We start from the raw sequence: 13,030 nt of genomic DNA on the forward strand, positions 1-13,030 counted from the left end.
TATTGTTTGTGTATAGGAAGGCTACTGACTTTCGCGTGTTGATTTTGTATCCTGCCACTTTACTGAACTGATTGATGAGTTGAATTAGCTTTTCTGTGGAGTTTTTGGGGTTCTCTATGTATAATATCATATCGTCTGCAAATAGTGATAGTTTGACTTCTTCTTTTCCTATTTGGATTCCTTGGATGTCTTTCTCTTGTCTTATTGCCCTGGCTAGGACTTCCAGTATTATATTGAAAAGCAATGGTGAGAGTGGACATCCTTGTCTTGTTCCAGATCTTAATGGAATTGCTTTCAGCTTTTCACCATTGAGAATGATACTGGCTGTTGGCTTGTCATAGATGGCCTTTATGATGTTGAGGTATGTTCCTTGTATCCCAAGAATTTCAAGGGCTTTTATCATGAATGGGTGTTGCACTTTGTCGAAAGCTTTCTCAGCATCTATTGATATTATCATATGGTTTTTATATTTCTTTTTGTTGATGTGTTGGATAACGTTGATTGATTTTCGGATGTTAAACCATCCTTGTGCCCCTGGAATGAATCCAACTTGGTCGTGGTGAATTATCTTATGGATACATTGTTGGATTCTGATAGCTAAAATTTTATTCAGGATTTTTGCATCAGTGTTCATTAGGGAGATTGGCCTGTAGTTTTCCTTTTTTGTGTTGTCCTTGTTCGGTTTTGGTATTAGTGTAATGTTGGCTTCATAGAACGTGTTTGGTATTGTCCCTTCCTTCTCAATTTTTTGGAAGAGTTTGTGAAGGATAGGCACTAATTCGTCTCTGAATGTTTGGTAGAATTCATTTGTAAATCCATCAGGTCCTGGGCTTTTGTTTTTGGGGAGGTTTTTGATTACCATTTCAATTTCGCTAATTGTAATTGGTCTGTTTAGGTGTTCTATTTCTTCTTTATCTAGCTTTGGGTGATTGTAGAGTTGTAGGAATTTGTCCATCTCCTCTAGATTGTTAAACTTGTTTCCATATAACTGTTCATAGTAGTTACTGATTATTCTTTTGATTTCTGCTGTGTCCGTTGTGATTTCTCCTCTTTCATTGATGATCCTGTTTATTTGTGCTTTCTCCCTTTTTTCCTTTGTGAGCCTGGCTAGGGGTTTGTCTATTTTATTGATTTTTTCAAAGAACCAGCTCTTGGTTTCATTGATCTTTTGGATTGTCCAAACAAAGACTTTAAATGACTCTCTATAGTAGTTTTATAATAACCTGCAAAATTGTCACCTCTGGATTCCTGATTAGAGTTTAAAAAATAGTTGTCAGTCTCTGTCGGAGGGTAATTAAATCTAATTTAGACATGGACAAGTACACAATACACATACACAACACACAAACGCGCATACATGTGCACACATGCGCATATATATATTATGGATGCTAGCTAATTACAGAAATTTAATCAAAGCAAAAAATGGTTCTGTGCTTGTCTGCATTTTTCAGATGTACTTAGACTATCCTCATGATTATTTTTTTCTTACTTTTAAAAGGACAGGTTTATTTGGTAAAGGAAAAATAAAGAGACAGCCATCTGTATGGTCACAGGTGGGCAGGAGAGCTGCCTAATAATTATATTTGTTCCCAGTCTAGATCAGTGTTTCTCAGTTTCATCTCCACATTGAAATCATACGGAACATTTTAAAAAGTATTTTCAGAGATTCTGATATAATTGGTGTGGCATGCTTGGCCAATGTGACTTTTAAAAGTTCTTTGTGTTATGCAAATAACGTCTCTCTAAGCATGGTCCTCAGACCGTTGACATAACAGCATCATCTGGAGACATTTTTTTTTTTTTTGGTGGGACCCTCGCCAGTGACCGCGGAACGAACTGGTGCTGCAGAGGGTTCAGGAAGCCTCGCAGCCCAGCGCTCAACCGCTGCACCACCAGGGGAGGCCCTCATCTGGAGACATTTTAGAAATGCAAAGGCCATGGAGAGAAGTCCACCAGGAGATTAAAGGAAGGGAAAGCAATAAGTCAGCTCATGTATTACCCAGGTTCTTCTGAGTGAGGTCATCTTGCAGTGGTCCTGTGGCCTCAGATGACTTCTTCCATTCTGGGTTATGGTGAATACGGAAGTCAGTCAGAAAAGAAAATGTTAGAAAAGGATGAAAACAAATAGTCTGATTTTCTTCTACTTTCACTCACATGTGACAAGTGGAAATAGGAATCAGTCTCCAGCATGTGAATATTAAAGGTATATTAAGTGGTACAAATTTATTTTTATATTGTTGGTTTACTTGAAATTTATACTAGGTTTCTTTCTCAGTTATTTGACTTTAATTCCAAACTCTATGTTGAAACTTATATAACCAAATAACACATTAAATGATTTAGTGAGAAATGAAATGGCTCATAATATGATGAGTCAAGTAAAGAAACAGTCAATCAAATGCCTGGCTCTTATCTTAATGTAGGAAAGATTTTGGCTAGATGAACAATGAAGTTTGAACATAGTGGTTAGAACTGGGTTATTGTAGAAGAGATGGTAAGTAATAGAGATGCTGAGAATTTAGTTGGAGAATGAGGAAACAGCTGTATCTTTTCCATTAAGCAGCAATCACAAAATAGTTTTCTAAGTAATATATGCAAATTCTGCAAAACTAGGAAGTGTCAAAAGCCACACAGCTATAAATCATGATCCACCATTAAAATAAAGTCTCTTTTAATTCTTCTTATATTTGAAAAAAATTTCAGTCTTCTCCCTTAATTTCTCTAGAGATGTGTCATCCCACAGAATAGTCCACAATAATGGAATTATTCTATATCTGCTCTGTTCAGTAGAGTAGCCCCTAGTTATATGTGATTATTTGCCACTATTGTTGTGGCCATTGTGACTTGCATTGTGGTTGGTGTAGCTGAGAAATTGAGTTTTAATTTTGTTTTACTTTAATGTATATTTAAGTAGCTGCTTGGGTTAGCTGCTATTCTAGGTGTGGTTTAGCTCTGGGGGGCTGCCTCACTTTTGTGCTCCTCAGTTAGAGCTTTTTTCCATCATGTTGGTGCACTGATAAGCACAACTGTCATGCTCATGTCTATATCTTCCCACCCTTCTTCATTTTATTGTGGTTTAAATTCAGTCTGAAAATACATATTTTCTTTGGATAGCACTTAGCACTTTTTAAAAAAATGCCCTTTCATATATTATTTAATAAAGACATAGATTATTCACTAATCATATTTTCTGCACTAATAAGTTTAACTTTGATAGCAATCCCAAGAGATTTTGTGGACAAAGACCCCCATAGATTAAAAAGGTTAGGAAATGTGCTCAAAATAATAAGCTGAATGTTGTCTTGGGTATTCATTTCATGTACGCCTCATTAAAAGTAAGTTTTCTGGGGCCTCCCCTGGTGGTGTAGCAGTTGAGCACTGGGCTGCGCAGCCTCTGCAGCGCTGGTTCATTCCCGGCAGCGCGCGAGAGTCCCACAAAAAAGACAAAAAAAAAACAAAAAAAAGTAAGTTTTCTGAATGAGATAATATCCAAGTTCACTTCTAGTTCTCTGTCACAGTTCATGTTTCATCTGTTTCACAGAATAGTGGAACATCTAAATCAGTGATTTTATTTTTGGAAGAGTCCATTTTGATATTGACAGGTGTGTGTGTGTGTGAGAGAGAGAGAGATAGAGAAAGAGAGAGAGAGACATGGAAGATAGGAGAGAGAGAGAGAAGGAGAGAGTATTTGCAATTGTGGGAGATTAAAGGTAGAATAACTCTTTTGGTAAAAGTTATTTCCTAAAGCACTTTATATGTTGCTCTTGTTTCAAGGCAATTTATTTCAGTCTTGTGATTTGTTATCTGTTAAGGATTCAATGTGTTCTTCTGAAAATTTTATATGTCGAATCTGTAACTCCAAGTGATTGTATTAGGAGATGAGCTTTTGAATGGCAATATATTTGGGTAGGCCCTCTATGATGAGATTAGCACTGATAAAAAGGTACACCAGAAAGTGTGCTCTTTGCCATGTGAGGACAGCCAGAAGGCAGTCACTTGCAAGTCAGTAAAGGCATTCTCACCTGATCTGAATCGGTTGATGCCTTGATGTTGGACAACCTGGCCTCCAGAACCATGAGAGACAATTGTTTATTTTTAAAGCAGTTTATATTATTTTCTTTGGCTGAATGAGCTAAGACAACATTTTTAAGAATCTCATTTGAGAAAATGATTAGATTCTTTAAAATGAGGACAATAATTTATTGTAATGACTAAATGAAATAATGTATGTAAAACATGCTGGCAACATGATAAGGATAAAAAGAAATGGCCATAAGGATGATTGAAAGGGAACAGAGCCAGCGATTAAGAGGTTATCTCTGGCACTTGCTTGCCTGAGTTCATGTACTGCTCCCTACTGGCAGTGAGGTCTTGGGCAAATTACTTCACTGTTCTTTTTTTCTTTTTCAGTTTTCTTTTACAATGAATGAAAGGAAAGTAGGAAAATTAAGAGAATAATCACTGGATTATTATTTTGGTTTTATTATTATTCCTGGTTTTAAGGATTAAAGTAACAAATGAATTTGTTGTAAAGAATTTGGAACTGTGTCTGAAACATGAGTGCCATATAAGTGTTATCTGCTGCCATTATTATTTAGGTTTTTATTGTTTTAGTTTTTTTCCATGAGAAGATGTTATGATTGCTCATCTGTCACCTGGAGCTTCTTGCCTTTTCTCAATTGATTTTTTTTTGTTTCTGCCCACATTTATAATTGAAAAACCAAAACGATCAATCATTTTTGGCTGGTTTGATTTCCTTCTGCACATGTGCATTTTGATGAGAAGCTGTGTACTGGATGGGGACAGACCTGAATGTGTGTTAGCAGGCAGCATGTCTTTGCAATAATTGTAGCTTTGGGTTTGACTCCCCAGACAGTGATAAATGACATTTTTGTGGGCAGATGGTAAGTTGGCCTGAAATAAGTCCACACTACAGAAGGGAGATGAATTGTACTAAGATCCTGGGTGTCCCCAGGATATAGGTCCTACTTTCAGTGTGTCAGAGGTGATTGTCCAATAGGTCTCCTTGGAGAAAGCAAAGGTCTATGTGCTGCATACTGGCGCTTCGGTGGGAGTAGATGGCAGGCATGTTAGTGTGGCTCTCTGACTCTGTCTCATCTGGTCTCATCTGAGTAATTTTGAGGTGATATGTATTTAGGATGGCTTCTCCTTGGTTTCCAATAGATGAGCAGTGTTTTCCTTTCAAAAATGTTTTGTTTGAATCACCTCAATAGATTAGTAAACTGACAGATTTGTAAATTGGTCAACATGTATCCTTAGTTTCTCCAACCTTACAAGGAGTTATTATCAGTAGGTTATTTCCTATTTAATGCAGATCTATTGTGTAGAAATTTGATGTGTATTTCTTTTAAAGAAATAATGTATTTAATGTGATATACTACCAAGAATATTATTGAAGTTATGGCTGGACCTTTTAATTTTTCTCTTAAAATCCACTATTCGCTGGTCCTTTGGAAACACAAAGAGGTTAGGATAATACAGATGTGGAGGGAAGAGGAAGTTTCTGATAATAAGTTGAAAATTTTTAAGGCATAATACCAGTAATAGATGCTAAGTAGATATTAATATTGGCTATATCAGAAATCTGATTATATTTTAGGTACTGTTATCTGAAGGTAAACTTTTGGTAAAAATCTTTTCCCATCCCTTCTATTCCTCACTAGCTTTCTCTGTCTTGACTTTTTTTTTTTTTTAAAGATTTATTCATTTACACAAGAATCGGGGTACAGGCCAGATGCATGGGAGGGTGAGAGGATTCACCAGAGACAGAGCGGGGAACAGAACAGGCAGACTGATGAAATACACTGCTGAGGGGAGCAGCGGGTGAGACAGGAGAGGTCTGCTATGCCATGTGGGATTCTCACCTGCTGGCCGGGATCAAACCAGCACTGCAGAGGCTGTGGACAGCTTCACAGCATGGCGCTCAACCGCCTGTGCCACCAGGGGAGGCCCTCTGTCTTGACTTTTAACCGTTTGATTATATGTCTGCCAGACTATATAATCAGTTAGTCAATAGACTAAGAATACTTTGTCCAACTGTTTTCAGTTGTCCCCAGAAGCAGTGGCTAATACATTTAGCTTTAAATATTTCAACACATGCTCCCTCAGCATATTGTTCTCATCACTTCTAGTGCTCATAGAGGAATGACTTTGTTTTCTGGATCTGAGTGCCATTTTTACTTTCCTTCTCTTATCTCTGAGATAGATGAAGTCGCTGGGTTTCATATTTATCAGGCATCCCTTATTCAAACAAGTGTTGACTATTTTGATTCTCATGAGTATATTTTTACCTAACTAGATCATAGTCCTAATGGACCAAGTCTTTACCTGTAATCATCTCGTCTGATTTCTGTTTAAGAAGCCCTCTCTTTGCTTCATTTTTTTGTACGGTCTTAGTTCCATAAATTTTTCAAATATGTTCTCTGAGGGCACATAATTCTATTCTTTTGACACTTGTACAGCGATTCCATGAGTCCTTCACACATCTTCCATGATTTTCCTCTCATCTCTTACTAGGTTCTCTTACCACTTAACTATCCTGTTAAAGGTTTTAAATGAGATTTCCCAATTTTTCTTACAAAATACTGCTGTTTAAAAAGGATCTTTTAAAAGCTTTCTAAGTATCTCCAGGATGTCATATTTGCTTTCCAAGGAATTTCCTCATTTATTCTGATTGATTTTTTTTAGGCACCAATCTTCCTTTCTGTACTGGCAACAACTGAAATGTATTACATATTTCTACTACCTTCTTCAAGAGAAGTTAGACTTGAGTGTGTTGTGTTGTCTTTCTAACTTTGTAGTTCTTTTTCCTGGCTCTTAGCATCTTCACAGTCTGTGTTTTAAGATTCCAATATTTCTTTTCAGTATCTCTCTCAGTATTACTACTCATCTTGACGTTTTCTATTTTCCTTCTCCTTATACCCTTATTCTGTTAGTAAAAAATAAAGCTATTTTCAAGTTACTCCAGTTCTTTCTTTACTCCTAGGGTAAGTCAGACCCTCAGAGTCAAAAGATAACAGATACAGACCTTTAAATTGTTTTCTTAGTCTTGGGAATTTTCAATAATTTCAGTCAATTATTTTCTGACCTCAACCTAAGAAAAGTCCGTATTTTCTTTATAGAAGAGCCTCCATTCCTTTTGACTTACATATAAGTAAAATCCACTTCCCTCTATGATTGCAGCTATGGTTTGAGTCTCTGAAAAATTCTCATCACCGTTTCTTTAGTTGTCAAATGAGAGTCTACTTGAAATTGTGTTCTTGAGGTAACTAAATCTATGGAACTGCAAAATGAGCTCAAGTCTGGTCTTATCTCCTCCAGTACTCTGTCACTCCAAAGTCACTTGAAAATAGTGTTGTATGCATACACACACACACACACACACACGCACACACACAAAATTTGGAGACGTTGATATAATAGGCATATTTGTATGGAGCTTAGAATTTTAAGCTACAACTTCACTAGAGTTTGTAGCATATTTTAAATTTAGCCACTGTTCAAATTTCTGTCCTAGTAGCTTGAGATCTGGCTGAGAAATTCATGAAAGGGAACAACCAAAGTTCTTTTATGACCTAATATTTCAAAAGCTTATTTAAGAAAATGGAAGGCATGTCTTTTCTTATTGTCTATTTTGTTCCAAGGACAAAGTCTCATGTGGCCTGTACTCATTAAGGCCTAAAGTTTAATGTTACATCCTTTTAATGATAAAACCTAGTCATTTTAGTACAATATAGTCCATTACAAACTACTAAGGTTAATAAATCCACATGACTATGCTTACCAAAGCCTAAAGTCTAAGTGGCGTTTTTGGAACCACTGAAGCTGTGTGTTAATGTTGGTCCCAACATTCTTTCTGAAGAAGCATCTTCAGTTAAACTTAAGCAGTTTAAATAAAATGTGGTGAAAGTATATAAAATTCTATGGTAGGTAATAAAATATTTTTTAATTTGTAACTCTTGTTTTACAATGTGACATTGAATAATTCCTTACTAGAATTAGTAATTAATAATTAGTTACTCAAATTTTCCCTCACATACTGTCAAGTCTTAACTTTTTGTTAAGATATCCCAGATAGTATGTAAACACTGGTACCTCCTCAATAATACATTTCCTCTGGGAATCAAGTCATGACCTTGAATGCTATTTGCCAATGTGGGTCTCTGCTACTGCACGCACTTAGTTGTATCATACTGGTGGCCACTTTGTATATGTGATCCTTAGTTTCTTTCACTTTTGCTTTTTTGGGATGTTTTAGTTTTCTGTGGAAATTTCCAAAGACTTTTGAAGGTGAGAATGGTGGGAAAGGAGAGTGGGGGTGGCTGCTTTTTCAAATCTTCAGTTTCCTCACATCGACTTAACTTAAAATCTGTCTCTCTCTCTCTTTCTGCCTTTTATCTCTCTTTATACATACATACATACATATTCCATTTGAGATTTCATCTCTATGGAAAGATTATCTTGTTATGGGATATTTGAATATCTTTACTGTCTAAAGACATACTAATACCTCCTTTGCCCTCCTCATTAGATTTTCTTGAAGGGACCAAATAAAATACAGATATAAAAATGCTAAAGGAGCATTAATATATTATATGAGTGAGAATTAAGATTATGGACCTTGTTTTTCTTGTTCACTAGTGTGTTAGTTATTTATTTAGGCATTAATTCCCAAATACTTAAACATCATCAACTATGAGCCAGATATTTGTGGGCCTGGAATAAGAAAACAAACAGAGGCCCAATGTGTTGTTTTGCTAAGACTGCTGGACCAAAGTACCACAACATTTAAAAAACAGAAATTTTCCATCTCACAGTTCTGTAAACTAAAATCTGAAATCAAGAAGTTGGCAGCTGGAAGGGTTGGTTCATTTTGGCAATCTTCCAGTTCTCTCTCCTAACAATCTTTGCCATTCCTTGGCTTGTAGAGGCATCACCCTAATCTTTACCTTCATTGTTCAAACGGTATTTTCTCTGTGTTTGGATGTGTCCACATTTTCCATATTTCTAAGGGTACTGGTCACATTGGTTTAAGTGTTCACTCTATGCCAGTATGACCTAATTTTAGCTAATCATACTTCAAGTGACCCTATTTCCAAATAATATCACCTTCTGAGACTACTGAGGATTGTGACTTCAACCTGTAAATTGGAGGTGAGTCATGATTCAATCCATAACACAGGTATACTTCAGCCTAAATTTAGAAGTTATAAATAAAGCCAACAAGCTATTAAATACATTATACTTTATTATCCTAGTGTGATGAATGTCTTCATAAACATCTGGAAAGATAGGTTTTAATTTAGAATTCTTAGTCCATGATATTAGATGAGATGATTAGGGAATGAAGGTTTATAGAGAAGAGGACCAGAGATTGAGCTCTTGGACACTCTAGTGTTGGAGGGTGTGGACACAGGATGCGTTTGCACAGAGGACTGAAAAGGAGAGACTAGTGTCAGAAAAGAAAAGAACAAAAGGGTGTGGGTTCCTGAAAGTCAAGTGAAGAACATGTATTGAGAAAGATGGAGTTACTGATTATGTCACATTTCTGATCAGTAGGGCATGTTGGGGCTGAAAAGGGATGTTTGGATTTAGGTATGTGGAGGTTAGCAGAGACCTTGACAAAGGCAATTTGTTTGCAGTGTTGGGGGCCTAACACTTCCTTAGATGGATCTTAGAGAAAACATGGAGAGACTGTATACAAAAAACAGAGACAATCATTTTGAAGAGTTTTGCTGCAAGAGTAGTAGGGTAGTGGATCAGTATTTGGAAAGGGAAGTGGAGAGCTGAGAAGTTTTATTTTTTTAAAATAGAGGCCATAGCATTAATAACCAGAGAAAATCATGGTTGAATGCTGAAGGGGATTATCGCATAAAGAGGAATGAAAGAATACTTTTCAATAGAAGGGAATTCCAGTAATGTTTGTGAGTAAATAAAGGAGGATGAGACAGGTGTACAAGTTAAGAGATTATTTTTGGGTTAGAGACTGAACAGTTTGTGGTAATAAGTAACCAGGTGGAGTGCAGAATCTGCTGGGTGAGTGGGGGCAATTCTGTGATGTGGGGCAGTTTTCTTCTGACTGATTCCAAATTTTAAGTGAAATGGTATGAAAAGTCATCAACTGAGAGAGAATTAGAGAAGGAGGTGCCTATCAGTGGAGAGAAGGGTGTGTGATCACTCTCTAGCAGAAAGGAAGAATGAATGGGCTAGGAGCAGATAGAATAATTGCTCAATAGGATTAATGATTTACCTGACTTGTACGATCATGTATTTCAGATAGGACCATATCAGCCCACACCAGGCACTCACATATTTCCAAAGAATAAATATACAAATTTTTACATTTTTTACATGGTTATATAGATGACCATGCAAAATAGTTTAAATTACTTTTCTAATCCTACACAGAAAAACACTGAGTAAAGTAAAGGTTTGAAGCCTTTTAAAGTTAATATAAAGGGCAGGAATTTAAAAAAATCAGTTTGATTCTCTTAAATAAGATTGTGGCATAGTAACAGGAGTTGTTCCCACTTCGTAGGTACAATCTGTAGACGTTTACTCAGATCATAATGAGCGTGATGATAGGTTCACAAGTAAGGAAAATACTTGAAGTGCAAAGAGTAGAGGTTTTGATCAAAAAAAGAGTTTTACAGTTTGAGGAAGTGGAGATAAGGGATAGTGAAATTTAAAACACGAACATTCCTCTGGGTGGTTGAAATTCCTCTGGATGGGTAAAATTCAGTAATGGTAAATTGGTTTAGAAGAGGGTGAACAATTATAAAGGAGTGTCTTCCAAAAATTGGATAGAATAATTTTACGTATTTGTTTTGTTTTTCTGATAGAAAATAATATAGCATTGTGCTGGGGCTTACCAGTTCCCTCAATAAAAAAGATTATAAATGGTTATGTAGACATTATATTTAATTAAATTTTTAAAATGTTACAGATATACTTAGATCTTGAACTAATTGATGAGATTTATTTATTTGCTTGTCTTCTTGGAAGATACAATTTTAGGTAATGCTTTTAGTGCAGAATGAAACAAAATGTGACAATGAAAATAATGAAAACAAAATGTGAATATATGTTTGATTTGAAAGACTAAAATTAAATACCCCTTTTATTATTTGACATATTGAATCTTAATAATCAGTACTTTATGGAGAAAGGATTCTAAAAAAAACAATGAAACACAGGTAGAGAACAAACAACTGTAAATGATAGATTCTGATTTCGTTTTCTTGTGTCTTTAGTATACTATGCTATCTTTGACAACAAAAAGGTCCTGCTCATGTGACAGAGAAGGCCAGAAGTGAAAAAAAAATACAAGTATTTAATGAATAATGTATATGTTCATAGCAATGGTCAAATTATACTGTTTCCTAGCGGATACCATTTTTCTTCATTGAGCAGGACATTACAGAGTTGGATGTTAATTGCTCCCACAAATGTAGTTTTGCTCTTTACAATTATCATTAAGACATGTCCTTGGAGCTCTGTGACCTCATCATATACCACCTGAAAAAGGAAGAGAGTAATGAAAATATAAGTTACAGCTATTTAAATTCTTTTTTGAAAAATAATGATTTTAACACAAATAAAATTTTAATAACAAATAGTTAACTAATATCTCGACTTTGACATGGATAAGTATTGTTGCTGGAATTTTCTACTCTAATTCTAAAAATCTAAATGTTCTTTAACATAATGAAGTTTAATGGCAGAATATTTCTCTAAGAAGCTTCTATTTTACCCTGGTTGCATTAATAATTGTCCATCCCAAATTTAAGAGACTGTAAATTACTCTCCAGGAAGGAATAAAATGCCCTTCACCTTTTAACTTCCTTGAATTTATTGTGCTATTTGGGGACTAGAACACTATCTTTCTTTGTTGAAAGCTAATGAGGAAAGCAGACCAAGCTCCATAATTTCCTTGTGTTAATGCAAGACAACATTTCCTTCTATATGTGAAGAAGTCACTCTGGCTACATTAATTTATTTTAAATTGCTATTTCTTAATTGTGAAAATACTCATTAAATAAAATAAGGATGAAACAGAAAGGAATATAAAAAAGTGAAAATCTACATTTCTACCTTGGGGGGTAATTACAGTTAACATTTTTATGTTCTTTTTGTTTTTTTATAGATAATCTTTTAAGAATCTGAATCATAATTGCATTGTATGTACAGTTTTTTGTCTTGTTATGTTTCACTTAGTAGTCATATAACATTTTCTTTATTTTTTTTGTGGGACCCTCACCGGTGGCCTGGGGTCGAACTGGTGCTGCAGAGGCTGCAGGCAGCCTCAAAACCCAGCGCTCAACCGCTACACCACCAGGGGAGGCCCCATATCACTATTTCCTAAGAAGGGACCTGTTCAACTGTGTTTTATAATATCCAGGAAGAAAGTCATAGACATTCCCACCAGATGCCTGTAATGGTAAAGAAACTTTAAACGTGTAGCACTGTTAGGAAATTATTAGGAGTATCCTGTGCTTCTGCAAATTTATTTGCTTTTTTATTGTCAAGCTCCAACATAGAAAAAATGTTCTCTTTTTGTGCAAAAAAAAAAAAGAAGCAGAGGTACAACTTAAGAGGAAAGCCCTTTAAATCAACTGCGAGAGTAGGGATGTGGTTTCTGTTCTATGACACCACATTCATCTACTATTTATGAACATGTATCCGTGGAATTTCATTTATGACACTCAAAGGAAATAAAAGGAGATACAAAAAATGGAAAACAATACTTTATGATTGGATAATTCATAAATCTAAAGCAATTTACATATTCAATGCAATTCCTATAAAAATTCCAATCATATTCTTGAATGAAACAAACAATTCTAAAATTTGTATGGAACCATAAAAGACTGAATAGCCAAGGAAATATTGAAAGAAAAAAGGCAAGGATGTGACATCCTCCATGACATACTACAAAGTTAAAGAAAACAAAACAGTTAAGGCACTCAAACAGAAATAGATCAAGAGAATAGAACATAAAGTCCAG

The 13,030-nt window shown here is 35.5% G+C and overlaps 1 protein-coding gene across 4 annotated transcripts in view; it reads right to left on the bottom strand.

Moving 5' to 3' along the window:
- Window positions 1-11,388: 11,388 nt before the first annotated feature.
- Window positions 11,389-13,030, bottom strand: part of PIK3C2G (phosphatidylinositol-4-phosphate 3-kinase catalytic subunit type 2 gamma) — a gene marked incomplete at both ends in the record, with an annotated part of 286,347 nt that continues 284,705 nt past the window's right edge. For all 4 annotated transcript variants that reach the window (XM_084255119.1, XM_084255118.1, XM_084255117.1 and 1 more), the window contains one exon: window positions 11,389-11,541. In XM_084255119.1, the coding sequence (XP_084111245.1) occupies window positions 11,389-11,541 (153 nt within the window). The remainder of the gene's footprint in view (window positions 11,542-13,030) is intronic.

Source organism: Talpa europaea, assembly GCF_964194135.1.
Source record: "Talpa europaea genome assembly, chromosome: 15".
NCBI classification, from domain to species: domain Eukaryota; kingdom Metazoa; phylum Chordata; class Mammalia; order Eulipotyphla; family Talpidae; genus Talpa; species Talpa europaea.